Source organism: Passer domesticus, chromosome 10, assembly GCF_036417665.1.
Source record: "Passer domesticus isolate bPasDom1 chromosome 10, bPasDom1.hap1, whole genome shotgun sequence".
Classification (NCBI taxonomy): domain Eukaryota; kingdom Metazoa; phylum Chordata; class Aves; order Passeriformes; family Passeridae; genus Passer; species Passer domesticus.
This window is the reverse complement of record NC_087483.1, coordinates 12,851,952-12,878,470: the sequence shown is the minus strand read 5'-3', so window position 1 is coordinate 12,878,470 and position 26,519 is coordinate 12,851,952. Positions and strand designations below refer to the sequence as shown.

Genomic DNA, 26,519 nt, shown 5'->3' with positions numbered 1-26,519 from the left:
AAATAGGTAGAGAAGGCAGTAGATGGCAATAACAAATGGCAGTTTCTTTCTTGCTTTCCCTAAGCATAGACTGTTCTTGATGCAACGGAATGAACAAATCAGCTCAATGCCCTCCTACTATGAATTTGGCCTTTCATCTTCAAAGTACTTTCCAAACATTTATTAATGATCTTTACAGCAGTCCGTAAGGCTAATAGATAAATAGCAGCCTTCCTAGGAGAAACTGAAACACGAAGGTGGAGCCATTGGTTGGTGGCCGCGTGGTGAGTCAGCACGGAATCTGAGATCAAAATCCAGAAGGGCCCGGCACCCGCGCTCTTGGTCACTCGCTGCCTTTAGTCTCTTTCGTGGTCTTGTCTTCCTGTGTGCCAGACTTGTTTTTTTTTTGTTTTGCTGGCTTTCTTCCCGTTTGCCTTCTGCTTCCTGCAGGCCTCACTGGAGATCAGATCATGTGCAAATTGGCAGGTACAGTTTTCATTTTTCTTCTTCCCTCATCCTTCCTACTTAAGTAAATGCCCCCTTATGCCCTATCCTTGGACTGTGCATTTTAGAGAAAGTAATAAGCCTTGAATTGACTGAATCTTACATTCATTAATTTGACATAGCAGAGCATAATGATGTAATTTTTCTAATTCAATGGCTGTATCTAAAAAATCACAAGAATGGACCTCATGTCTTGAATCAATTAATGAAATACTTCTTTTGACGGTTTCCTATAAATCTCCAAGTCTAGGTTCCTGCACAAAATGTTAAGGATCTCAACTGTTTTATGCCAGTGATTTCCACAGCCTACAGCCATGTATTTAACTATCTAAGGAGTAATGATTGTGAAGACAGGCATGTTCCCTTGGACAGTTTGGGATGGTTCTTACCTTCTTGGTCAGTACCTTATCCAGTTACAGCTACAATTCACTACCAGAGCAGAAGCTCATATATTGTAGAGGCCTCATTTTCTCCTTTCAGACTGCCTCCTAAAAACCAGTCAGATTCCCCTCTAAGAGTCCATCCAAAGGTTCTCTTGGCTCCAAGGCATCATCCTGGAGAAAGCTGGCCAAACTCAGCCCATAGAAATCGCTACCAAGTGATAGTGTTTCAACTGGTGTGGAGGGGTTTCCAGTGGAAAATGCTGGACACAAAGACTGAGGTAGATTTGGGATGACTGAAGGTGGCTCTCAGTCTCCCTGGACCTATGTTGTTCCCTGCAGCTGCTGTAAAACCTAGTGCAGAAGTGCTGCTGAGTCTCAGTGTAGAAAGATTGGCAAAGTACTCTGAGAAAAGACAAAAGTGTGCCATACTAATAGTAAGCACGTGCTGTCCTGAAGTTACAAAAACCTCCGTAAGGTTATTATAGAGTAGGAATTTGATCTGTTTTTCTAAATTTAGACATCTTTTACCATCTGACAGAGGCTATCCTGTCTGCCACTCAATTGGTACACCTGTAGAACTCAGCTCTCTTACAGGACCTATGTTGTAGTTGCTATTTGGGTGTTTTACTTTCACATGATCTCTTGAGTTAGATGCCTCTGTTTGGCAACTTATTTTCACCCTACATAACATGTAGTCACTGTGAAGTTTTTCATCTAAATTAATCACTGTCTTGAAACTTGTTATGCACAAAGCATAAACAAAACACTTGTTTTGCAAGGGGAGCTATGAAATCGATTGCTGACAATAAGAATGTGGTCAAAACAGAAAGACTACAGAAGAAAGGAATTCACAAATGAAAAACCTGTGCTCCTCAGGATGGATGTGAATATTGTGTAAATAGACATTAGTTAGAGGTTTAATTGTGACAACGTTGTCTCTCATAATTATAGGTTACAACAACTCTTCTGTTTGCTCGCAAGGTTAAACACATCACAACAATGCTTCTGACCATGTCTGACATCCAGAATTGCACCTTCACTTAAGAAACATCCTCTGCCTGTTTATCCTTTATAATTTCCCAACCACTTTGGAGCCCTATACTTAATTGACTTTGGCATGGATTCTCATCCTGAAAACACTTGGAAGCACGTGCATAATTAATGTTTGAGTATTTCTACTGAATACAGTAATAGGCAGTTATGTGTTTTAAAGGACTGAAGACATAATTAGTGAGCAGCCCATAGATTTAAAAAACTTCTTGAAATTTACCTTGAAAAGCAACTTAAGTCAATGTCTTCTGCAGTGAAGCAAGAGCCCTCCCTCAGCCCCAGCTGAGGTCAGAAAAAAAAAAAAAATCAATGTACTGTATTGAGACAATTTGAAACGCTTTGATCTTGCCATTGTTTTATGTTTTCTGTGTGTGAACCCATGTGTTGTAGTTTATGAATTTACCTATTATATATCTGTTCTTGGCAGTACCAGTAATATACAGGCTTCTTCAGATTTTTTTTCATTATCCTAGTTGTTTTAAGTTGTTTGAAAGTATTTCCCTTTCTCCTGACATTAATATGTCAGGAAAAGATTCTTGTTACCTCAAGACTCATGTGCCAGGCTTCATATGACCAGGACCCCATGATGTTGCTAATTTACCATATCAGTTCCCTTAATTTATTAATGATCATTTCATCCATTTGGGAGTGCTAGCCATAATAATAGGGTGGAGAAGTATTAGATAACAGCAAGTTACCAGTCATATGTGTGTTTTCATGTTAGCTGATTAAGGGTACTGAGTAGATTTGTGCTTAAGATATTTTAAAAAATAAGAGCTCTGCAGAAACAGGTAAGCCATGTTTCCAGCTCTGCTAGAACAGTGTTTGCACAGAGCTGAAACTGAGGACTAAAACCTTGTCTGGAGCCAAAGGCTTTGAAAAACTTTCTGAGGCAGAGGAGCTTGTGTCCTGTCCCTGAGCACACTACCTAAGTATATTTCTGCTAGCAGATTCCACGTTCCATTTTGGACATTGCAGGGTCTCCCTGGCAGTATCTCTGGAATATGATTCAAGCCCTGGGTGTCATTAATGAAACAGAGAGAGTGCTTGCTGTGGTATTGTCTTAACTTTTACTTCAGATTAATTAGAAACTTAACAAAATAATATTAATATGAATGTTCTTATTAGAGCCCTTATAAAAGACATTTCAGAACAAAATGAATTTTTCAGGCTCTGGGGTTTTTAAATTTTTTCAAATTGATTTTTATGCTTGCCACCCTTAAAGAAAATGCCCTGAAGATGGACAAAGCTTTCCCTGGCTGTAATTTGAAGTTTGCTGTGTTAGTGAAGGCATATACCATCAGTGACAAGAAGGCATCTGATTGAGCCTGATGGGTAAACTGTTCTTTGAAAGCTAAGGTTAGGATTTATGAGAACTGAAGGCTAAGTAATTGTAGAATGATGACTAACTACTAGATTATTATGTTGTCATTATTATTGTAAATAATCAATATAGCACTAACATCAAAGGGTTATGGTAATGACATTGCAAAGGGGAAAAGACTGGCTTATAATTCTTAATAAGATATGGCAACTTAGTTAATCACTGTCTAGCATCAAATACAGGCAGGTGGTAGTATAAGGGTTTTCTGGTACTCAGAACTGTGTGTCAGACTCATCTCTGCAGGTTTTACCAAAGATGTGTTTGGCTCAGTGCCATGCCCCAGTGCAGAGCCCTGCTCACACAGGGTGCTGTATATGGGTGAAGGGCTCTACCTGCAAGATTGATGGCTACACAACTGATGGCTGTTGAGGTGCATGTTATTTGCATAACTCCAGAACAGTTCAAATAAATGATTTTGTTTGTTGGCATATGCTTACTTCACCACGTCATTCTAAGTACATCTTGTACTTTATGCTTTACCTTCCAAAAAATTGCTTTCAAGTTGTGGCTGGTTTGAACATAACTGTATCTCGGTCTCCAAAGAAAAACATGTTTTTATAAAGACTGTTCTGGAGACACCCAAAAAAAGAAATTGATAGTGCAACTGAAGCTCTTCCCTTTTCCTGCTGTGGGATCACTGATACTACAGGTTGTTCAGTTCAAGCTAGTGGCAGGTCAAAAGAAACTTGTATTCCCTGATTCACTTCTATTCCAAGAAGATTTTCAGCACTGTCTTAAATCTCGAAATGCTTTTGTTTGGTCTTTATTTCATTGAAATCAATGGGAACTAAACATGTGCCTGAAGTTAAAAATGTATTTTTAAGTATTTTCTTGGCATAGAATCAGAATAAAGCATTGCAGAAAGGTGAACAGGAATATCAAAATATGACTGTCTTAAAGAGGTCAACCATAACCTCCAACAGGAGTTATTTAAGAGAAGGATACCTTTTACTTCTAACAGTTTGTTTTTTTTTAAGGGATACAAATGCTGTCTGACTTGCTTTCATATTTGATTTTATCGTATGTATCAAAATTCCTTAACAATGAATTAAGGAATAAAGGCAAAATTCATAGGTATTAGAAGGCCATGGGAAAAATAACAAATCCCAGCTTTTTCATATTGCATACTAAAATACACACAGGAAACAAAATACTGTTTATTAAGCATTGTTTTATTGTTTAGTAAGAGAACAATGACACCTGATAGGAGACAAACTGCAGTAAGTTCTAATGAAGAAAACAAACCAAATGAGCTTGAATTGCAGATAGGCTGTTATCTTACCCTCCAGACTCATTTCAGTCCCTTGCTCAACACAGTGTTCCTGTTCAAGTAAAGAATTCCCTCTCTTGAGAGTGAATGTGCACTATGATATAGGCACTTTGTACAAATGTTACTCTTGACATTTGGGTGCAAAACATCCACTTGTCCCTAAGTAGATGTGGTGACTTCTTTTCTTTTAATTACTTTTTTCTCGTTTGGTACAAGATGTTTTCTTTATTTGAGTTTAGGGTACAGTGTTTTCTTATGACTGAGAAAGATTGGACAAAAGAGTCTCTTCTTGAAACCATTTGTCCTATAACATATGGCATAACACATAAGGTATGATTTTAAGTTGTTTTGGTCACTAGTCAGGCTGTCACTTATCAGTTACAAATGTTTTTCTTGCTTATGTGAACACAGAGCTGGTTCAGCTCCCTGAGTTGTGTATAAGCTAGATAACTCTAGCTTTTCCAAACAACCCTCTGAATTCTGAGTTTGCTGGAGGTTCTGGATGGTTTTCTCACAAGAGTTTGTCACAGGAGCCTAGTTCTGGTCCTGAAAATAATTGTTGTTTCAGGTTGAAACAGCTGATCTGTCATCCAGCCCTGAGAGACAGGAGCTTTGAAGTCTGAATGAAACAAATCCCATAAGAGCATCCCACTGTGGATCCTAGAGAAAGTGGCAGGTTAGATATAACTAGATATTTAGTTAATGACCACTAGTAGGTATACATGTTCAAAACATGTAAGTGACATGAACAGATCTGGAGTAAAACCTGGGAGACTTTTCTATCCCACCTCTGCCTGTTTCCCTGTGCAAGAGCATTGCAAACTTGGAGTGCCAGCTGATACAGAGATGGGAGTTGAATGTGTGTGGTTATGAGCAGCAGAGCCACAGCTTCCCATGCCTAAGTCATAGCAGGGGGCAGTGCAGTAAAGCCTTCTGAGCCTTCACCCTCCAAAAGACACAGATTATATATATTCTTTCCAGTTTTGCTTGGCTTTGTGTGAGCAGAATGAATAAAAAACCACTTTGCACACCAAGAGGTGTGTCTTAATGAAGAATGGCAACAGCATGATAATTAAACTTCATGAAACCTCTCAGCTGAGTGTAAGATCCGAGTGTGCATGAGGTCTCACTATGATTCATGCCTCTTTGGTTAAACCCTGATGACAATTGTGAGTATTATTTGGTAAAATTGCTATTGTTCTACATTCAGCAGCTCTATTACAAGCATGGTGCTTAAAGAAGTTGCCACTGATGTGGGCAGTTATTCAAAGCCAAAATACATCCTCTCTTATTTTTTAAGCTGTGTCTTTCCTGGAAGTGTATCTTTGACTATTACTGACATCATAGTTATGCACTTACCAATAATGAAAATATTTTCAGTTGTTTACATCTTATAGTTTAATTGTTGCCCTTGTTGCCAGAAAAATTAAATATAAGGGTTTTTTGTTCTAGACAGCTGTCTTATTAGAAATACTTTGAAGAATGCCTTTTAAATGAATTTTTTTAATACTTAAATCAGAAACTTTAAAAATCTAAAAACTAATTTAGTATTTATATTTATTCATTCAAACAATAACTAGAGAAATTATATTAGTAATATATTTTTAAGAAAGCTTGTGGAATTTATCCACTGAAAAAACTTTAGCTAGGAAGACTATAACATAAATATGTTTTGTTAATTCAAATGTCCATGTTCATTCTGCCATGTTCATTAGTCAGGCCTGGTCTCAAATCCATGGCTGGTGTGCTGTGCCATTGTGTAAATTGTTGCTGCAAGACTGCTGAGTCGGGGGTGTAACAAGTAGAACTGGCAACTCCTCTCGTACAACTTCCAGCTATTAAACATCCTAAATACATCAGAAATCTGTAAATGTTGTGAAAAGACTCTGGTGAGCCAGTCAACCTGAAAAAAGACCTGCATCTTTAAAAATATACGTACAGGGGCTTCACAAAGCAATCTGATAAAATTTGGATTTAGTGAAGTATTTATAAACATATTTGAGGCTTTTTTTAGCAGCATCTTAGATGTAAAAATCAAAGTGCTCAAGCTACTGTATTATGTTGGACATCAGTATTGTAAGGGAAAAAATCTGAGCACAGACTTACTTTAGTGAGCATGTTGGGAAGATCATCAGCAAAGTGGTGGCAAATTTAAGAGAAAAATGATGAATTTCCCCTACCTGCCAACTCCCCTGCTTTTGGAAATGCCTCACAAATCAGCTATGGCCTTTTAGCTATATGTCTAACTCCTCTGGACATTCAGCAGGGAAATTGTTAGAAAAGGGTATAACATACATGCCTGTGGATGTAAGACATTCTGGCTGGTGCCTGGTGGCAGCAAGCACCCTGTGTCACTGTGTGCGTGACTCTGGTGTGGCTGGGACTCGTGTGAGCTGCAGTGGACACGCTGCAGGGTTTATCTGCACCGTGCAGTCCTGTGCATGACCCCCTGTGTGCTGAGGACAGGCTGACCTCACTGCACACACCATACAGCCTCCGCTGACATCCCCTAGAGCAGCATTCCAGCCTCACACTGCGCTCACTCTGTGTCCTACTGGACAGAGCAGACATTCTTCCATGCGAGAAATCCCAGAGACATACAGAAACCAAAGGATGCTGTTGTCCATGTTTTCTTTCCTCTTGACATAGCTTAAATATCACCCAAACCCAATTCATTACCAGTAGAAAAAATTGCCGAGATGATGATTTCACCTATCTAATCCAATGCACTTTTATAAAGTTCAGCTAACACTCAATCAGAAATTATTATTTAAACTCTGATTCTAGAGAGCTAGAAACTAGAGAGCACATTGTTCTCTAGTAACAAAAAAAGGTCTAACCAGCAGTAAGTGTTCCTGGATAAACTGCTGCTGTACCACATATATGTATGTATGCATTATGTACCTGACAGAGCAGATCAGACCCCATCAATCCAGCAACCAAACCATAGCAGTGGCCCCAAGTGCCGCCAGGGACAGGGCTGGCAAAGATGTGAGTCCAATGGGATAGTCTGGAGCTCCTCCAGATTGTGCCACCCTGCTGAGATCCAAGTAACAGCCAGGGCTTAGACCCGAGTTCATCTGTGTGTCTACCTGTGGAATACACCCCCCTTCTTGCACCCAGAAGTGCAAGAGCTGACAGTTAAGAGACTTAAAAGCACTAAATATCAGCTGTAGGGTTTTTAGTTAACATGGAATAATAATGAAATTGTTAAGGTTTAGGAAAAGTAATTATCTTTTTAGCTGTTAGTAAAGAAGAGTACAGTTTAAGCAGTGAGGCTGTATAAGAAAAACCACCAAGAAAATTTACTCTGCTTTTGATGCCAATCTGAGAAAAGATTTCCTGCAAAATTTTAAGGAATATATCATAAGAAGAAACACTTAACTCACCTAAGATAACCAATCCCATTAAAATAGCAATTTTAGGCTTCCTATGTTTATATTGAACTTTATTTCTGAATTATTTTTTCCCAAGGTATAGTTCCCATTATGCAAAGTATAATCCATGATTCATGCATAGAAAGTCATCTAATTAATGTAAGAATACTTTGAACAAGATCACAGGAGTGGCAACAGCAGGACAGGTTATTGGTCTGTTATGTCAGGCATTTGCTTCTGGGGTGGCCTATATACTGGGTGGGGGGAGGAAAACCAACCAACCAACAAAAAAAGAAAAAACAACAAAATAAAAACAAAACAAAACAAACAAAAAAAAAAAAAAAACGAAACAAAAAAAAAAAAACCAAAAAACCAACCAACCAACCAAACAAACAAAAACAAAAAAAACCCCATCAAACAAAAAAACCCCACAGCCTAAACCAAAAGCAATTTTACGCACAGAGGAGGGAACTTCGCAGTATTACACAAGAAAAATATAATCTCAGCTCTGGCAGCCAAGAACAATCATTATGATTTCAGCTGCACAAGGACAGATAATTCTTGAATATTTTCATAATATCCTTAAAAAGATCTAGCTTATTGTACATTTTGACCGTTTCTTAAATTCTATAAACATGCAGTTTTTTGTGGTGGTCAAGACCAAAAGTAGGTCACATAGTGTGCAAAAAAGGTATTTATGGTAGGAACTGGGATGCTTCATCTGAAGCAGAGAGCCTGAGCCAGCACCAGCTGGGTCAAGTCTACACCATCTTCATTAGAATAGAAAATCTATTTCAATTAAATAGCTTAAATTTTGGTACCCTGTTTAGAATTTTTTTTTTTTTTGGAAGCTCAGAATTGAGAGCAGTGTTTCAACCGCAGGATTGAGGTGCTTGGCGCTTCTCTTACCACCCCAGCTTCTCGAATACGCGCATTCAAGGACGTCACGTTTTTTAAGATGCCAGAAAACAAAACGACAACAGCAGAGAGCCGAGCCAGAGGCATCACTAGGGGCCCGCGGCACGGAAAGCCGGGCTCACGCTTGCCGGGGTGCCACCCGCGGTGCCCGGCAGCCGAGGCTGCGGCACCGCCCGCTGCCCGCCCGGGAGCCCCTCCTGCTCCGCCGGGCTCCGGCGCCGGGGCCGGGGCCGGGGCCGCCCCCGGGGCGGGCCGGGCGGGGCGGTGCCTTCGCCGCGTACAAAAGGCGCTGCGCCGCCGCTCCGCAGCCCGACGCGTCCGGCGGCGCAGAGCAGCGAGCCGGGCGTCGAGCGGCGCTCGGCCCCTCCGCGGCGGAGCGTGCCCGCCGCCCGCGGCGCATAAGGCCAAGGCTTTCCGACTTCAGCTACAGTGCTAGCTAAGTCGGGGAAGGCAACACGGAGCGAAGCCGCGTGTCCCCCCCTTCTCTCGGCAGCGGCGGAGCGGGCCGGCATGGCGCGGGCAGCGGAGCCGGAGGGCCGGCGGCGCGGCGGTCAGTGCGGGGCGGGCGCGGGTGACCGGGCGGGGCTGCCCGCGGGTGGGGGGCACCCAGTCCCGCTCTCGGAACGGTGTCCCCGGCAGCGAGCTGTGCCTGCTGGACCGAAATGCGGTGGATGTGCCCGCATCTGCTTTAGCATCTGTTTCTTGTTTCTCGTTTAGGATCTGTGATTGCCTATTTTACGTCTGCAAAGTTTCTTCTTTATCTTGGACATGCACTGTCCACTTGGGTAAGTAAAATATTGGTAGAAGTAGGACTTTATTAATCTGGCTGTGATTTACCTGAGCTTTATTGGTGCTTTGCAAAAACCTTCACAAATTAGCACACCACCGTGGAGGTCTTGTTACAACACCTTGCTGTTAAGTCTTCAAAATGTTTACAAGATATGTTGCAGTAGGTTTAGTTTTAGTGCAGAGTAGTACAGTCCCAAAAGTCCCAAATTTTTGGTGGGACTGGTTCTGACCTTTTAATGTTTTTTAATAACTATAGAGCCAGTGAGACTCCTTATAGAGGAGCAGAATGAGAGACAGCCCATTGCAGCATTATATGTAAAGGACTCTTATTTACTAATGGGAAATGCTCAGTGTTTACAATGGACTCAATACTGTCACTCACTATCTAACTTGCTGACAGCATCAGGTGTTGTCCTCTGTAAAATCGCTTGCCTCCTGAAATTATTTCCTTCTGTGCTAATATAACTTACTACACCAGCTTTTACTTGCTTGAAGAATACTAGAAAAAGCTACCTTAAGATATGCACTCAAAATAGATGGCCAGGTTCTGTTCCAAATAATAAAATTAAGAATATCTTAAGTCTGCATGCAATGGCTTGGTTCAAAAATAAATGGAAGGTTTCTCCCCACTTTCTTTGTTCTGTGTTTTGGTCCTGTGTTGGAACATTGGGATTTGTTTGATGTATGTGTTGAACAAATGGCTGATCTCCAGTTACAACAGCATATGCCTGGCTCTGGAGCTTCTTGCTTTTGCTAACCTGAAAGGTCGTACTGATGTTTCTCTTAATGAAAGAAGTCTTTGAGTGGTATCAAATGTTTGTTTAAACAAATGCAATATTTTGGCAGTTGTTAATATTAAAAAGCAGTGAGCCAAACAGCTCCTTCAGAGCTCGGGGCTTATTGCCTGCTGCAGTTTTTGTCAGTCATGCCCACAAAGTGCCTCACTGGCTATTTGGCCAGCCTTGCTTACTCCTGTCTGACCAGTGAGTGCTTCACAGCTCTGCTGGGGGCTTGCTCTGAGTCCCTGACTGAAGGTGGCAAAGCAGAGTTAGAAAACAATCTTGCACAAAGTAGCAATTGGTAGCCTACAAGATGTCTGTTTAGCAAGATTAATATAACCTGGTTAGGTCCTGGTGGGTTTTGTGCTAAAAAGCTTGACTTAAAAAAAAAAAAAAGCCCCAACCAAATCTGCTCAAATAACAGAAGTTATTCTGCATTAGCTTATTTTGACAGAACTGGGTGCAGGACTTCACCTTTTGTATCTCCTAAGCTTTGGTGTTCCTGTAATGTGAAGGTTTTTGCTACCAGAAACAGTAAACCAATACCTGAATCTTTGGAACACCAAGTGATAGATCATCTTTGTTTTAGAACGGCTCTGTGTACAACACAAAACCCAAGACAAATGGAGTTTTGCTGTAATTGAGAGAGCTGATTGTTTGTGTTACTATGCCATTCCCAAATGCCAAGAGAAGCTGTAAATTATTAAACATGTCACATCTCCAGAAATATTCAGACTTCAACAAAGTCTAGACTCTGTTGGGCCCTTGCTCAGTCAAGTATTTGAATGTGTGCCTGGCCTCAGGGATCTTGGTAGTCTGGCCAGCAATGCTGCACTGGAGTCTCAGACCTTATGCTGTTGCTGCCTATCCTCAGCAGTAAAGAAGGAACAGCATGGAACTGGCTTCACCTTGTTGGTGTCAGGCCTGCTGTTTGCCAGGAGATCAGCTGATTCCAACTTCCCAGCCTTATCTGTGCCCCTCAGGAGGCTGTCAGTAGGTGGTAGCCTGGCTATTCCTCAACTTCTTGGCTTCAGTTGTGACATGGATTGTATACAATCAGTAGAAGGTAATTATAAAGGCAATTATAATTCCAGAAGGGGAGGAGCTGTCTTTAAAAGGATAAGGATGCTGAACAGCTGTAGCTGTTTACAAGTTTTCAAAACACTACATTTTGAGACATTTTAAGGTGGGACTAAGTGTATGTAATCAAGGATCTGCCGGTTTCTGAAAACAATATTTGCTGTTCAAATTTCAATAGCTCTTAGCTTGAAATTACATACCTGCTACAAAGCTCTGCAACTCGCTAATATTGTTCTTCTCCTTTATTTATGATTTTAATTCTTGAAAGAAAATCATACTTTCTGGTTGTAACAGCTGTGATTTCCCCAAAAATTTTCTCTGTGGGTTGACCTGATGAAAATACTCTGGATAAATGCGTTGGATAAAGTTGAACAGTGTTCACAGGCTCTCAGATAAGTGTACAGCAAAACCATGATGTCTCTGGAGTCAAAGGAATCTTGCCATGAGTTTGAAGTGAGATTCAGTTTTTCACTCCAACATTAGTGCCTGGCACTGACTTGCACATGCATAGGTTTTTTTTCAAATGCCTTCATTTTGTCAGACTCCAGTAACTGAAACATCTATGCATAAAGAAAAAAAACCCAAAATTAATATGAAAGTATTTTTCAGATAACTGTTTATCAAGCTAGAAAAATTATCTGGGTTAATTCACCTGCTAGATGTATTTTAAGTGAAATTTTATAAAGTAGCACCTCAGGTCATATTAAGTGAAAGCTGGAAATGGGAAATTATATGCCTGTGGATTCATTGCTGGGATATTTTCTATGTATTTCTACTAACTAACCACGGAATGTAAGTGGAACATATTTAAAGAAGGCTTTAGGTGTCTCTTGAGTGAAAAATGCTTTATAATATATGAGAGGAGACACAAGATGATCATGCTTATAGTAACATTTGTCATTGGATTTAGTTTAAAAAAGCATACAAAATACCCTGGGTTTTTTGTTTAAAAAGATGGACTTTTTCTTTCCTGATTGGAGTGTAATTTTTTTCAGCCTGTGTTTAAGGAAACAAGTATCAAAGTTTACATGTTACAATGTTTGCAGAAAACTCCAGTGAACTCAAATAACATTGAAAGGCAAGTGCTTTTTTGTGTCTGTACTATACTGAGGGCTAATCACATTTTGCAATTATTTTGGCCCTCTAAATAGTATGCTTTTTATGTAGCTTTTGATTGCTGTGTTACATGGTAAGTTAGATTTGGCTGGCTTTTATTTTTGAAAGTTCTTTTATGTTACACCTCCCCCAGCCCTTCTGAATAGTTGAGGTCCTTAGAAATTTGTACTCTTTGCTGTATCACATAGCAACTATTTGTTTAAGATAAGGCAACAGAAGAAAACAGTTTCATGTTTGGTTTGTAGGAGACTTAGGGACCCTTATTAAACTCTGTGCCCTAGAATGGTATGAATGATTTCTATTCATCTGGTTTTTTACTGATTACAGAAAGGATTTTCTGTCATGTAATGTTTCAATATGTTCAAAAGTTAAGTGAGATATGACAAAAAAATCTCTATGTATTTATTAGCAAACCTAAGACTGTTTTGAATAGAATGAAAATTACTTCACTTGGATGTGTTTAACAGTTTAGGTATCCTTTTTGTACCTGTAGCAAGTGGTTATCAGGACATGAATGTGTTTTATTTTAAGTACTAGGTTAAGTTAGCAATAGGCTGAACTAGCAGTGAGTTTACAACAGGTTAAATGAGCTATGCTATTCTGCCTCCTCTGAGTAATATGCCAGTGCTGAACACTACAAACAGCTGAAGTCCATTGATTTTTAGAAACTTCAGTTAACATTTACCTATATCCTGAATTGTATGATGGATTGTTTCCACTTGACTCACCCTTGTGTTGTAAAGCAGCAGTTAAGCTTTGATCATCTAAGAGCTAGCTGCTGCCTTGAAAAGTTATTTAAGTAGTTTAAGTATTTGATCTGTGCTGGAGAATTTGTGTAAGCTTTTTGAGGCTTGTTGGATGTGACTGGTGACAGACTTTGTCCAGTGATATACTAATAGAAAATACCTGGGATTTTTGGATTTGTGGTCTTACAAACTGTCATGATCCGCTTGATTAGGATAGATGATCTTAATGACACTGGGATAAAATCAATGGTGACAGGATGTATCAATCAACAAACCTCCTAAGAAACCAACAACCACAAAAACCCCTCACCACCTCTGTACATGTAACAAACCTCTATTTTAGTCCAGATTTTGACAGAGCTTTAGTGAAACAGTGGACCTGTGTACCTCTAAAGAGCAACCAGTAACGTTGTGCATGTTCTTACTCTTCAAGGGGGATCGTATGTGGCATTTTGCTGTGTCTGTGTTCCTGGTTGAACTCTATGGAAACAGCTTGCTCCTGACTGCGGTCTATGGCCTGGTTGTGGCGGGATCAGTGCTTCTCCTGGGAGCCCTGATTGGAGACTGGGTGGACAAGAACTCCAGGCTCAAAGGTTAGCTGCCTAGAGCAGGCGATTTACCTTCCAAATTCGTGTTAAAAAGGTGGAGCTGACAGAGTCCAATATGAGAAGGGGGCTTGCTCATCTCTTCTAAGAAGGGCAGATGGTCTCAGAGTGGTGATGGTTTACAGAGATACTCTCAAAGGCAAGAGGAAAACAGTTCTAAGTCATGATATGTTTGTGACTCAGGCCAAACCCATGTGATGTGTAGAGATGTATGGAAACACTAAAGGTAAAAAGTACATAACTTTAAGGCCTACAAACCAAATTCTATTCACATTAAAACATTAACATACACTTGTATTTTTGTTGTCTTTTGTCTGGATACAAAAACCTTTCACTTAAGTTTAAACACACTGCATTTGCATTAAGCATATTGTGTATATGCTCTAGTCTGTTTTATAAATAAAATGGGATCAAGTTCTTCAAATGAATTTTTACTTTCCAAAAATTTTGAAAATAGTATTCCTTCCATGGTAGGTTGAAGATGAATTTTAGAGGCTTGAGCTATGTTTTTACTACTTGAAACATACTGTCAACATTTAATCAGGGACATAGATTGAGAGAAAACCTACTCTGAGTTTAAATCAAGAGCTACAAAGTTACATTGGACATTAGTTTGTTTCTCTAAGACAATGGAAGACTCAGAATCTACTGTAAAGTATACTTTTGCCACTTACGTTTTGGGTGAGGGTAGGAAAACAAGGATATTTAATAAATCTGTGTGTTCCTTATGTCCACCTTAAGGCTATGGTTAGCTCATTCTTATCTTCATAACTGTTGCTCTCTGTTTGGTTTGAAACAGTGGCTCAGACATCCTTGATTGTGCAGAATTCATCTGTCATCCTGTGTGGTGTGATCCTGATGATTATCTTCTTGTTTAAGACACAGCTCTTGACATTATACCATGGATGGCTTCTTGTGAGTGCTTCAACTTGTTAATAAGAAATTAATTTGTGAAGAAACTTTGGGAAGCATGGGAGATGGATGAATTTTTATCTTAATCTTTAATTCTTTAATCAGTACAGACATTTCTGGGAGCCAAAACTGGCGAATGAAACTGCACTTGTTAGGTAAACAGATGATGATTGTTTTTTGCCAGGAATTGTAGACTTGATCTTGTTTTGTGAAGATAATAATAATGCTGAAATGTATGGAATCAAATATAATTCTTTTCTGCTTGTGTAGAAAGTGGAGATATCCATCAGTTTTCTCACATTATAACTCTTTCCCCTCATCTCTCTAGACATTGTGCTATATCCTGGTTATCACAATAGCAAATATTGCCAATTTGGCCAGCACTGCCACAGCGATCACAATTCAGAGGGACTGGATTGTTGTGGTTGCAGGGGAAGACAGAAGCAAACTGGCAGGTGAAATATATTGCCTTTATAATACCTTGCATGTCTTACTTTCCAAGCTTGATTTTATTTTTTTTTTAAGACTAGAGTTTTACAGAGATCAGTGCATCTTTGAATTCCAGATATTATGAGAAAACATCAAGTAAAATGGCAGCCTTTGTTTTGCTCTTCCTCACTCTGGACTACAGCTACTGAGATCACAAATTACTGCTGTGATTACAATTCAGTTAGGCATCCCCAAACTTGTTTTGCCCTCCTCTTAGTTCTGCTGCAGCTCTGTTAGGAAAACTAGTCTTGCTGAACAAGCCAAGTGTTGCAATACTTTATTTTTAGGTGCCTGGAATGAAACAGAGAGCTCTTGCGTAACTGGGCTCCTCTCATAGGGATCAAAGAAAGATGCATGAGAATGAAGTCCAGAACAGTTAAGTAGGTATATTAGGAAATTGCCAGTAGGTAAAACTGGGCATGCAGGCACATTTGAAACCTTGCCTTTCTCTAGCGTTAGATGTCTAACTCAGAGCTGTGAACTTTCCTTCTGTTGGAATTGGAAGCTCTGCTTTCCTTTGACATCAGGTACTTTTGAGCATAGACTACAGACAAAATACTTCCTAGGCAAAAGATTATTTATGTTTGCTTCTCCCCCTGTGCCCTGCACTTGGACAGTGACATTGATACTACAAGGAGAGAGAATTAATTCCCATTTATATCCTAATGCAGCTTGATTTTCATGGGACTTCTTGGATGTGAGAGATTGGGCCTCTCACCAAGGATGCACAAGGAGTATTACACCAAAGGATGTATAACAATCTTTGGCTGTGCTGCTCCTCTGATTGTAACACAGAGTGGGAAGCAGCATTTTTTGTGATGAGTTTGGTCAGGCTATATGGGCTCTGAATCAACCCCATAAGGAGACTTAAGCCCTCTCAGACAGAGGAACTGATACTGAACTGCAGACAAGGCACAGAGCAGTTTAACATTACCCAGACCTCTATAGCTCACTTCTGTAGTTGAGATACCTTCAGGCTTAGGCAGCATTTCAGCTTCTGGACTCTAATTTTGTATAAAGCTGCCTGAATTGCCCATAAAGTTCAGAGTCCTTTTGGAAATTTCAATCCTGTATTCCAGATTTTTTACTTGATGTTTATCTCCAATGAATGAATGTTATTTATCCATTTCATCCAGGAAAGGCTAGTTCTTTGATGCATTAAAACTGTCATACTTTTATTTCCCAGTCTCCAAATTATCCTCAATCTTTTATTTTGACCTTGCTGTGCCTTTCTAGGTCATGCCTTCTGTAGAGCAGCAATACAGGTGAACTTTCTTCACACATGTGAATCACAGGTAGAAAAATAGCAGCTATCTGTAAAAGTCTTAGGTTAATGAGAACTATTAAAACTTTCTTGTTGTGTCAGGTATTACTCAGCAAATCATCTCCCCCATCCCTGTCCCACATACACAGGAGATAAAGTACAGACCACACCTGCAGAGAGCTGCTGCTTGGGAGTCAGTCCTGCCTCTTGACTGCTTCATGAGCTCAGGCACAATTGTATGACCACTTACAATTTGTACTGAGAAATCGGGCAAAAGCTTTCTTATAACTTCTCTTATTACTTGATTGAGAAGAAAAACAACCACTGGATTAAGCACCTTTGTTCAACAGATTTATCTGAAACGTCCCTTCCAGGCTGAACAGGCTTGTTTTGTGTGTAACCATGATATAACCTAAAGACTATTGAAACTCCTTAATTTTTTTTTTTTCATTAAGTGCTGACACTGACTTTGCAGCAAATACTGTTGTCCATCTCTGCATTGTTTCCTCTCCTCAAAAAGAAATCTTAGTTATACAAGTTAGAGGAATAGGGAAATAAAAAATTACCTTCTCCTTTGTTGCCCTTGATTAGTTTTCCTACTCATTTTTTGTACCTTTTCTGAGTGGAATTATAACTCAACTCAAAAAACAAAGGTTAGTTGGTTGGAATTTTTAAAGCCAAATATTATGCAAGCATCTCACAACTATTTGGCTGAGGGTTAACTAGGTTAACATTAAATTGACTTTGAAATAGTGCAATCCAAATGTTTCTTTGAATGGCAAGGAATAATTCTGTACAGATTCAATAAAGCAGCTTCATACTGTTGTAGAATTTCACTTGGCCTTCACAAGCTCTAGTTTTGCTGTAGGACTCTAAAAGGGACTTAATGTGTGAAACCACTGTCTAGCAACTTGTAGGAGTGGAAGAATGGCACTATTAATTGGAAGCTTACAGGAACCCAGATGATTTAATGACAGTAAAGTAGATAAGATTGAGGGTGAGGCATTCCCTAGCAGCAAATGAAAGATGCATTTGTGCTGAGAATGGGTTGCTTGTTTTGACTGTAAACATCAAAGGACCAGAGAGGAGTGAGGACTTTGCTCAGTGAGATCTAAGGATGCCTACAGCTGCCATCAACCAATGTGACATAACAAGGAAATGTAAAAGCCATTTCAAAGTTCTGCTGCTATCACAGTGGTTCTTTGGCCACCAGTTATTAGAAGTGAATGGAGGAGGCTAAGAAATACATGTTCCAGTGTTGGGAGATAGTTTATGATCTTCCCAAGAAACAATTCCACCTTCTGAGATTCCTGAAGCTGTGCATGCCAGCTTTGAGTGTTACAGGGCTAGAGCTCAGAGTCCACAGTATCAGTGCTGTGTAAAAGTGATCTCCTGATGAGCAGTTTTACCTGATGTCATGATGAACAGGACTATGCTGCCACGGTAAACCCAGCATGCTAAACCTGGAAGACCTCATGCAGGCAAAACTGGCAGGAGTAGGGTTTTGGCTTACAAACACCTTGGTTGATTGCAGTGAACTTAAATATTGAAACAGTCTGAAGGTTCTCTGGTTATTTCTGGAACCAATTACAATTGGAGCAAGACTTGTAGATTTACCTTCATACCTGTGCAATTCACAATTATGTTAATGAATATTTCACTGCAAGTGTTCACCAGTCATTTTATCATCAAATAATTTCTGACAGATATGAATGCCACAATAAGAAGAATTGATCAGCTGACCAATATCCTGGCCCCAATGGCTGTTGGTCAGATAATGACATTTGGCTCCCCCATGATTGGCTGTGGATTCATTTCTGGCTGGAACCTGATGTCAATGTGTGTGGAATATCTGCTGCTCTGGAAGGTTTATCAGAAAACCCCTACTCTGGCTCACAAATCTGCAAAAGTTGAAGCGTCGGAACTGAAACAGCTGAATGTAAAGAAAGGTATTGAAAACACAGAAATGTAGCTGTTCAAATTCACTGTATGTTCATTGCATCAGTCAAGCCAAATGTTGACTTTTGTCTTCCACAGGCACTGCTTTGAGGCTAAATAGCTTTCTACTCCTAGCTTGGAGATTTCAGGTTTGGGGTATAGATACCAGAGACTCTAATCTAAGCAACACCACTTTGTTCAGCCTTTTGAGGAATTCCATAAAATGCAGATAAAGAATGAATTGTCTTCTCTTTGTTAACAGACAAGAGTAAGTCTGTCTTGTAACTTCAGGCTGATCATAAGGAATACTCCTGTCCATCTATACTATAGCTGATAAGCTGGACTAGGCCCTTGGCTGTGTAGTGTCTACAGCCTCTGTAAGACTATTCCTTGCTAACTCCTCTCTGCTTACACACAGTACTAACAGGCTTTCAGGAGGTTCTAGACTAGATGGTCTTCTATTCTGGCATGATGGTATGATTTTTACATGCTTCAGGAAATGGTGGAAAAATAAACTCTTTTGGCCTTCAGCTCTGCTTCCTTGGCAGTACAAGTGGGATTTGCAGATGACTGGCTGTTACTATAAGTAACACTAAAATTGATATTAAAGTTACTTTAGATAGACTCTATATCAGAAATTTAAATTCAGCAGCAAACTTTTTGTTGTGAAGTAGTAGAAATGTCAGCTGCTGAAATACTAAGCTGAAGTGTTTCCCCATTTTAAAGGTAGCAGTATATGAGCACTACTGAAAGCTCATGTTATGGCCCCCCAGCTGTAACATAGGTGATGGGTTTTGTTATTGGGTTTTTTAGGTTTTTTTTTGAAATATGAAGAATTCCTGGGTTTTGTTTAAATGCTAACTAACAATCTTGTCTCAATACTGGTGAGTTAAAAGCTGCTATTAAAACTACTGAAGAGATCAGTCATCCCAGCCATCAGATCCATGGTGATAACAGCTGGTCCAGTAAGCTGTTGGACCAGGCTGATGGCAGTCGAGCATTAGAGAACAAGAGAGTGTAGAACAGTCCCCAGCTTTGAAACTGGCTCTTAAATCCTTCTGGGGAATGAAGCATTTAGCCAATGTCAATATGTAGGAAACACTTATTAATCTTTGCTGTTGCAGTATTCTGATTTTGTTAGAAGACTTCTGTTTTTAAAAGTTGCTGAAGTACTTAATGTGTCTCGCTGTATGTAGAGTTACTTTGGAATTGAATAGTGTAAAAGCACTGCTCAGGCACCCAGACATTTGTGGAATTTCTATCCTCCTTACTAGAGTAAATAGTGCTGTGATTTTTGGGTTTTTGTTTATGATCAGTGGAAGTGCCTTTTTCTTGTATTGCAGTGTGAATGGGCTTGTAGAAATGCATAGGTTTTTGGTTTGTTTGGGTTTTTTTTTTGAAAGCTTTTGACTCTGGACAGGCTTCAGCCTTGACAAGAGATACTGACAGATGTTTAAGTATGCCCTTTTTTCAGTCAGTGCTTTTAAGCATACAAAACTGTGTTAAAATGCCAACTGACACTGGCATTCGTTAAGCAAATAATTTCTCTGTGGAGCTGGAGCATTCAGTCACAAGTCTAGAAGCAGGCAGTGCTTTTTCCTATCACTGTTTAATTAATTAAACTGATAGGGATAAACTTTACTTGATCTTACTCCCCAGGTAGGATTTAAGAGTGCTTTAAGTGATTTTAATTTAGGTAGTTAAGAGAGCTTGGCAGTGGAGTTTGACTGATGTGTTTCTGCAGTAGTGAGCTTACAGCAAAAACAATCGTCTGTTGCTTTACACTGTGATTTTGCAGGCAGGAGTGTATCTGACAGCTGCATTTCTGTTTACAGAGAGTGACATGAAGCCTGCTGAAGGAGTGCAGTTAATTATTGAGAAAGATGTAGCTGGCTTTGAGCCTCAGCAGGAGAAGGAAGTCGGCTGCGCTGCCCGGATTGCCGAACCTTTCATAACCTTCCGGGACGGATGGGTTGCGTACTACAACCAGCCAGTGTTCCTTGCAGGCATGGGCCTTGCATTTCTCTATATGACTGTCCTGGGATTTGATTGTATCACTACAGGCTATGCATACACTCAGGGACTGAGTGGCTCTGTGCTAAGCCTCCTCATGGGTGCCTCAGCAGTCACTGGAATCATGGGAACAGTTGCTTTCACTTGGCTCCGGCGCAAGTGTGGCCTCATTCGCACGGGCCTTATTTCTGGAGTTGCTCAGTTTGCTTGTCTGATCTTATGTGCCATCTCTGTATTTATGCCTGGCAGTCCTATGGATTTGACTGTTTCTCCATTTGCTGACATCAGTGCCAGGCTGTTTGAAAATGAGCCATTGCCTACTATAGCATCTCCAGAACCTGAAGTGATTTTTGCAACTGGAATGCCCAGCTTGTTAAACGGGTCTATTGCTCCTGCTAACGGTGACCCAGAGATGAGTCCTGAGCCTGTGCCTTTAATCTCTGTTAGTCTCCTGTTTGCAGGAGTCATTGCTGCTAGAGTTGGTAAGTATTATGTCTCTATTACAGTTTGGTTTAATATCTGCTTCTAGCTCTAAAAAAATTAGCTACACTGCCTGTCAGTTAAATACAATTGATTGTAGAATTAGAGGCAATAATTGGAATGTTACATCTTGTTTCTGGGGCTAGTTGATTGTACTTCACATAAAAATGAAATGAGCCTGCAATAATATCACTAGTACAAAGACTGCAGCACTAACTCCATGTATATTTTGTCACTAATAGGAGAAAAGTTACCACATTTGGAGATGATTATAACATATTTTTTGGAAAGATTATCTCAAAGTTATTTTTTTCACATCCAAATGAAACCACTTGTTACTAGGAAACAGCACCAAACACATCTGCTGTGAAAACCTTCACATTTCAGAGTTTACTAAATTAATTTATTTAAATTGTCCTGGTGTTTAGAAGGGAAGCTTTGATTTGGATGACAGCTTAAGTTTTTGAGGTATTGTTGGTTAGCATAATACTAGTATCTGTCAACAGAATAGGCAGCCAAATATAGAAATGTAATGAACAGTAATGGTCATCTGTAGAATCATTATCCTTAATTTCTGCAGTTTTTGCTGAATTCTGGAGGTATAAAATACTTGATTCACATGTCTTACGGTTTTTTTGCAAGATAAGCTTCTGAACCCAAGTCATGAACAGACTAAACCAGTATGGAAGCCAATGTCACTCATCTGAAATTATTGTGTGTTCTGCATAGTTTAAAACATGTTTGGTGGGGTTTTTTGTGCAGAACTTTAGTGATTGCATCTAGCATGAATACACTGTAAATAGCTGTAAGCCAGCTATTTAAACAAGGAAAGGATGAGTAAAACATTGGCTCAATAGTCATGATGAAACAGCATGTGACAGGCAACTTCATGTGTCAAGTTTATTTATGTATTGTTTAGTGAAATTTTTTGTAGAAGGAAATTAAGTTGCTCTTGACTGTGAGTGTGAAATCAGTTCTAGTCAACAAGAGGATGTCTTATGCTGTGCATTTTTGGCAGAAGTGAGTGCTTGGAAGGATGAATTGAATTGTGCCAGCGATGAGTTTGCCATGGGAAGCCCAGCAGTATGGATAATTGTTTTCTCTCTCCATAGGCCTTTGGTCCTTTGATTTGACTGTCACACAGTTACTCCAAGAAAACGTCATAGAATCTGAAAGAGGCATCATAAACGGTGTCCAAAACTCCATGAATTATCTTCTTGACTTGCTGCACTTCATCATGGTCATCTTGGCTCCAAACCCTGAAGCTTTTGGTTTATTGGTGCTTATTTCTGTGTCTTTTGTTGCAATGGGCCACTTAATGTACTTCAGATTTGCCCAAAAAAGCTTGGGAAAACAACTTTTTGTTTGTCACACTCCTGATCCCAAAGCAGCCCCTGACAGTTCACCACCTGGTAATACATCTACTGTCTGAAAGGATCCACTTCTCTTTACTAACTTTGCTTCACAAATACCATGGTTAAGCACATATACTTCTTTTTATGACCCTGTTTGAGGTGTTTCTCTAGAGTTGAATGCATAACAGCTCTTTGGGGAAGCTGCCCCAAGAGAGAAAATTCATTTTACAGTAACCCTGTAAATGTTTTGTGTTTGGCAGAGGACAGCCTGGATGAATCTTGACAACTGCAGTGTCAAAGGCTCCCCACAAGTCTGGGGTTTGATCACAAAAATAATGTTCAAGTTCCATGGCTGGCCCTCACAGTGATACTGTGGTTAAGTGGTTATACATACTCAGTTTACCATGTATTCTGAATAATTCTTGTGTTCATTGAGTAAAATGAGGTCTTGTCCTTCTTTTTAGTTACTTCAGAATAACTTTTTATACAGTATTTGATTGTTTGGAGTTTTTCTCCAATATTCCTTTGCCATGAACAGTTCTGCTCACCTTTATTCTTAGACTGATATAAACACCCTCTCTAAACATTGGACTTTGATGGTCCTTGTGGGTCCCCTCTAACTCACAATATTCTATGATCCTTTTTGGATTCTTCTAAGAAACAGATTTTTTTTTTTCCCCCCACAAACCTTTGTAGTATTTTATGTTTTGGTTTAACTTTATGGAAACACCTTTGCAGGTTTTTTGCATGTTTCCTTACAAATTAGAATACTGTTAGGTACAAGATATTGTATTACACTTTTGTTGCACTTCTTAGAGTAAAACAGCCTCATTTAGCAGAAGCTATTGATGTAATATTACAAAGCATGGCTTTTAAATTGCAAATGGCAGGTTTGCTCGGGTTTAATGTAGCAGAAAGTGCTAAGGTCAGGAGTACTGGTACAGAAAGATAAATTCTAGTGCTAACTTAGTTTTTGCCTCAGAGTACAAGCAGCTTTAGTTAATTTTCCAATATATCAGGCTTTAATGGGGTTTCTGAAAACAATTGCATTTAGAAATAGTTAATATTTCATGCAAAAGGTGGATTACTTGCATTTATCTGATGTGTATGTGAATTTTGACTTTGTTCTAAAATACTGCTAAACCCATGAGATGATGGACTGAGAGGCCCTCAAAAGCAACTTCAGAGCAATGAAAATGATACATCCCCTCTGTTCAATAAGTTCTTGCCTTTTTTTTTTGTTAGTTTTTTTTTTTTACCCTGCATGTGTACTAACACAGTACTTCCATATTCATTAACCCTATGTGCACTTTTGTGGAAGCTATGCACTTTGCTTTCTCAGTAGAGTTGAACCTGGTGGTGTTCTGAGTTTTCTTATGACTTGGCAGTCTAAATTTAATTACTGGTAAAATATTTCTTTGCAGAATAAGTAGTATGTGAAAACATAATGTCAGCAACTTGTGAAAAGTATCCTCTGTAACTTTTAAGGGTTTTTTTTTTAATTTTAGGTACTGTCCTTCACAGTCATATGTTGCCAGACTCAATCCTGGAATGTAAGTGTGTGAACTCCATTGAAATCAAAGGCGTTACACCAGGGCTGAAGCTAGGCTAGTCATCACAAATTTTGTAACAATTATATTATCTGTCAAAGTATGTAAAGAACCTCTAGTGGCTTTTATCTCAGATACAATGTTTTGTAAGAGGTGTGAAATGGAATGACTGGGAATCCAGTATGAAACCAATGCACTTGTAGCCCATAGTTTTCAATAACTGGATGTAACAATTTTTCTCCTCTAATGGACCAAACCTAATAATTACTCTATGTTGCTGAAAGCTTCTCAGGGATGTTTTCACTAGGTTTATAAGTGTTTATACTTTGACCAAGCATTTGGGTTTTGTTTTGATATAATAAAGTAAAATACGTAATTTAGAGTAGGTTTAAAATTTGTGACTCAATCCTGAGTGTAACTTAAGGAAAAGGGAATTTTGCCATCAGCAGAATTTGTCAGAAGACAAATAAAACAAGCTTATCTAGATTTGTAGAGTAAATATGTCCAAAGGATAGCTTTATGTGGTATATGATAAGTACACTAGTAAATAAAATAGCTCTGATTTGCCAAATATATTTTCTCGTGTGTATATAAATTGGGACCAGATTTTAATATTGTTAAATATAAATAAAGGTAGTCCAAATGTCAGTGAATGCCTCGATACTGCACTTTGAGAAAACATCTGAATGCCACTGTATACCTTGGACTCATTGGCCATCAGGGAAACAAAGCTGAAAGTGCAGCTTTTTTTTGTGCTGTCTGCAGTGCACAGAACCCAGGGTGCCTAAAATGTAATGCTGTAGCACTAAGCACCAGCCATCCCAGAGAGGATGTATTTCTCAAGTCTAGAGAGTTCCAAAAACATGACAAGTAGAGCTGGGAGCATGCCATGTTCCTGCCTGTTTCCAAAGGCTTTTTTTTTTCCCTTTCTCCAAGAACAATTTAGTCTTGTTTAATTTGAGCAGCAGTTTGTTTCATAAATAGTTCCACTAGATAGTGCAGTACTATTAGGAGAGGACTGGAGCTTTGAATTTGGTAAACATGATGTGGTTAGGATTCATATGTGCACATCACAGCTGGAAGGCAAGACAATCCTAAAACAGAAAAGTGAATGCTAGTTTGAAGAGGAACAAGGAGGTTTAAATTGGAAAACTTGTGTGTATTGGTCTGCATTGGATGTCAAAAAAATGTTTGCTGCTTGAGCACAGCCCATTTGTGTGCAAGTCCAAGATGTGTGCACACACCTGTACTCAGTAAGTGCTTTGAAGCAGTGTGGAGCCTGAAGTCTTACTTAGCAGGACTTTCATTAAGTAAGCATTTTTGGCCTTGTATTTATTTATTTTTTTTTTAAAAATGTCCAAATTGGATGAAAACTGCCCTTAAAAATGTACGCACTAGAAATCAATCTTACCAGAATATTTTATTATACAACCTTATGCTGGACATAGTATTGATTTATGTATTACTGTTGTTAAAGCTAATTAATAAATTTGCATAAAAACTTATTTGTCCTGTATTTTTCAGTTTGTGGGTATCTGGGTATGCTACACTTATCATGGATCCTTTGTCGAAAGCTTTTTTTGTATGACAGGCTGGAACTGCCATGAAGCACAAACAAAGAGTATTGAGGAGGAAGCACATAACAAATGTCAAAGTCTTTCAATGATCTTGTTACTTCTTGGTGAATTGATTTTTATTTACCACAGTGATAAGTTAATAGATAAAGCTCTTGCAACCTCAGCCTGGATCTTGCATTGGCAATAGAACAGTTTTGTGTGTTGGCCTGCAACAGAAAGCAAATTATTTTACTTTGCCGTGTATCTTTACCATACTGAATTTGGGATGATGGCCTTCTGTAGCAGCAACCTGTAGGTGAGAGCTCTGGAAATGGGAGTAGTCAAAGTTTAGTAGTCAAGTATTTTCAATACTAACCCCAGAATGTTTCTATAGGACTGCTTCTGGCTTTGTATATTTAGGATATACAGGCACAAAGGATCGACCTTTACAAGGATGTTGCACTGGTTCACTAGGAGCTCTCTGAACTCATTCCTCTTTGAACTAAGAGTTTCCTAGAAACAGACCTTTATGGTTGTTTGCCTTCTTCACTGCCACTTAAAATTTTGACAAGTGTTAGAATACTGATTTGAAAATGTAGGTATACATATCCACCCATGTAGATATGAAAGTACAGAGAAAAAGATTTGTGAATGGTATTGTGTACTTAATAGGTTAAGAATGGACTTCTTTATATTGAAGAAGTCCCTTCACAATTTACTATTTGATGGTTTCACTGCTGCTTTTTTTTCCCTTTTTTTTTTTAACTCAGTTGTAAACATTTTGCAAAGTTCTGAGTTTTTTAAGCCCCTGAGGAATTCACTGCTCAGCAACCAAAGGTAAAATGATTGGAGATACCTACCACTGTTTGCTTGTTGCACTACTTGGCTTACCAGGTAGTTGAGATATCAGCCCTGCCTGTGGAGGGCAAGGTATATTGTTTATTCTGTTGTATTCTTCTCTGAAATATTTAACCGCTTTTGT

General features: G+C 39.2%; 1 protein-coding gene and 2 long non-coding RNA genes across 4 annotated transcripts in view; 2 read left to right on the top strand and 1 right to left on the bottom strand.

Annotated features, from left to right (window-relative positions):
• LOC135308639 (uncharacterized) overlaps positions 1-26,519 on the top strand; it is a 71,954-nt gene that overhangs the window by 15,270 nt on the left and 30,165 nt on the right. The gene's annotated exons all lie outside the window — the stretch shown is intronic.
• Positions 210-1,754, bottom strand: LOC135308641 (uncharacterized). Its single transcript, XR_010369023.1, has 3 exons — positions 1,395-1,754; positions 873-1,268; positions 210-435 (listed from the first exon to the last, which is right to left on the bottom strand). It is a non-coding gene; the product is annotated as an uncharacterized LOC135308641 (long non-coding RNA).
• Positions 307-25,486, top strand: SLC40A1 (solute carrier family 40 member 1). 2 transcript variants are annotated; one of them, XM_064433839.1, is made up of 8 exons: positions 307-465; positions 9,583-9,650; positions 13,809-13,968; positions 14,780-14,895; positions 15,221-15,347; positions 18,352-18,594; positions 20,419-21,078; positions 22,189-25,486. In XM_064433839.1, the coding sequence occupies exons 1-8, from the start codon at positions 450-452 to the stop codon at positions 22,506-22,508; spliced, it is 1,710 nt and encodes a 569-aa protein (XP_064289909.1). In that variant the 5' UTR covers positions 307-449; the 3' UTR covers positions 22,509-25,486. The 2 variants fall into 2 exon arrangements, with proteins under 2 accessions (XP_064289909.1, XP_064289908.1); XM_064433838.1 differs by lacking the exon at positions 307-465 and adding an exon at positions 9,187-9,415.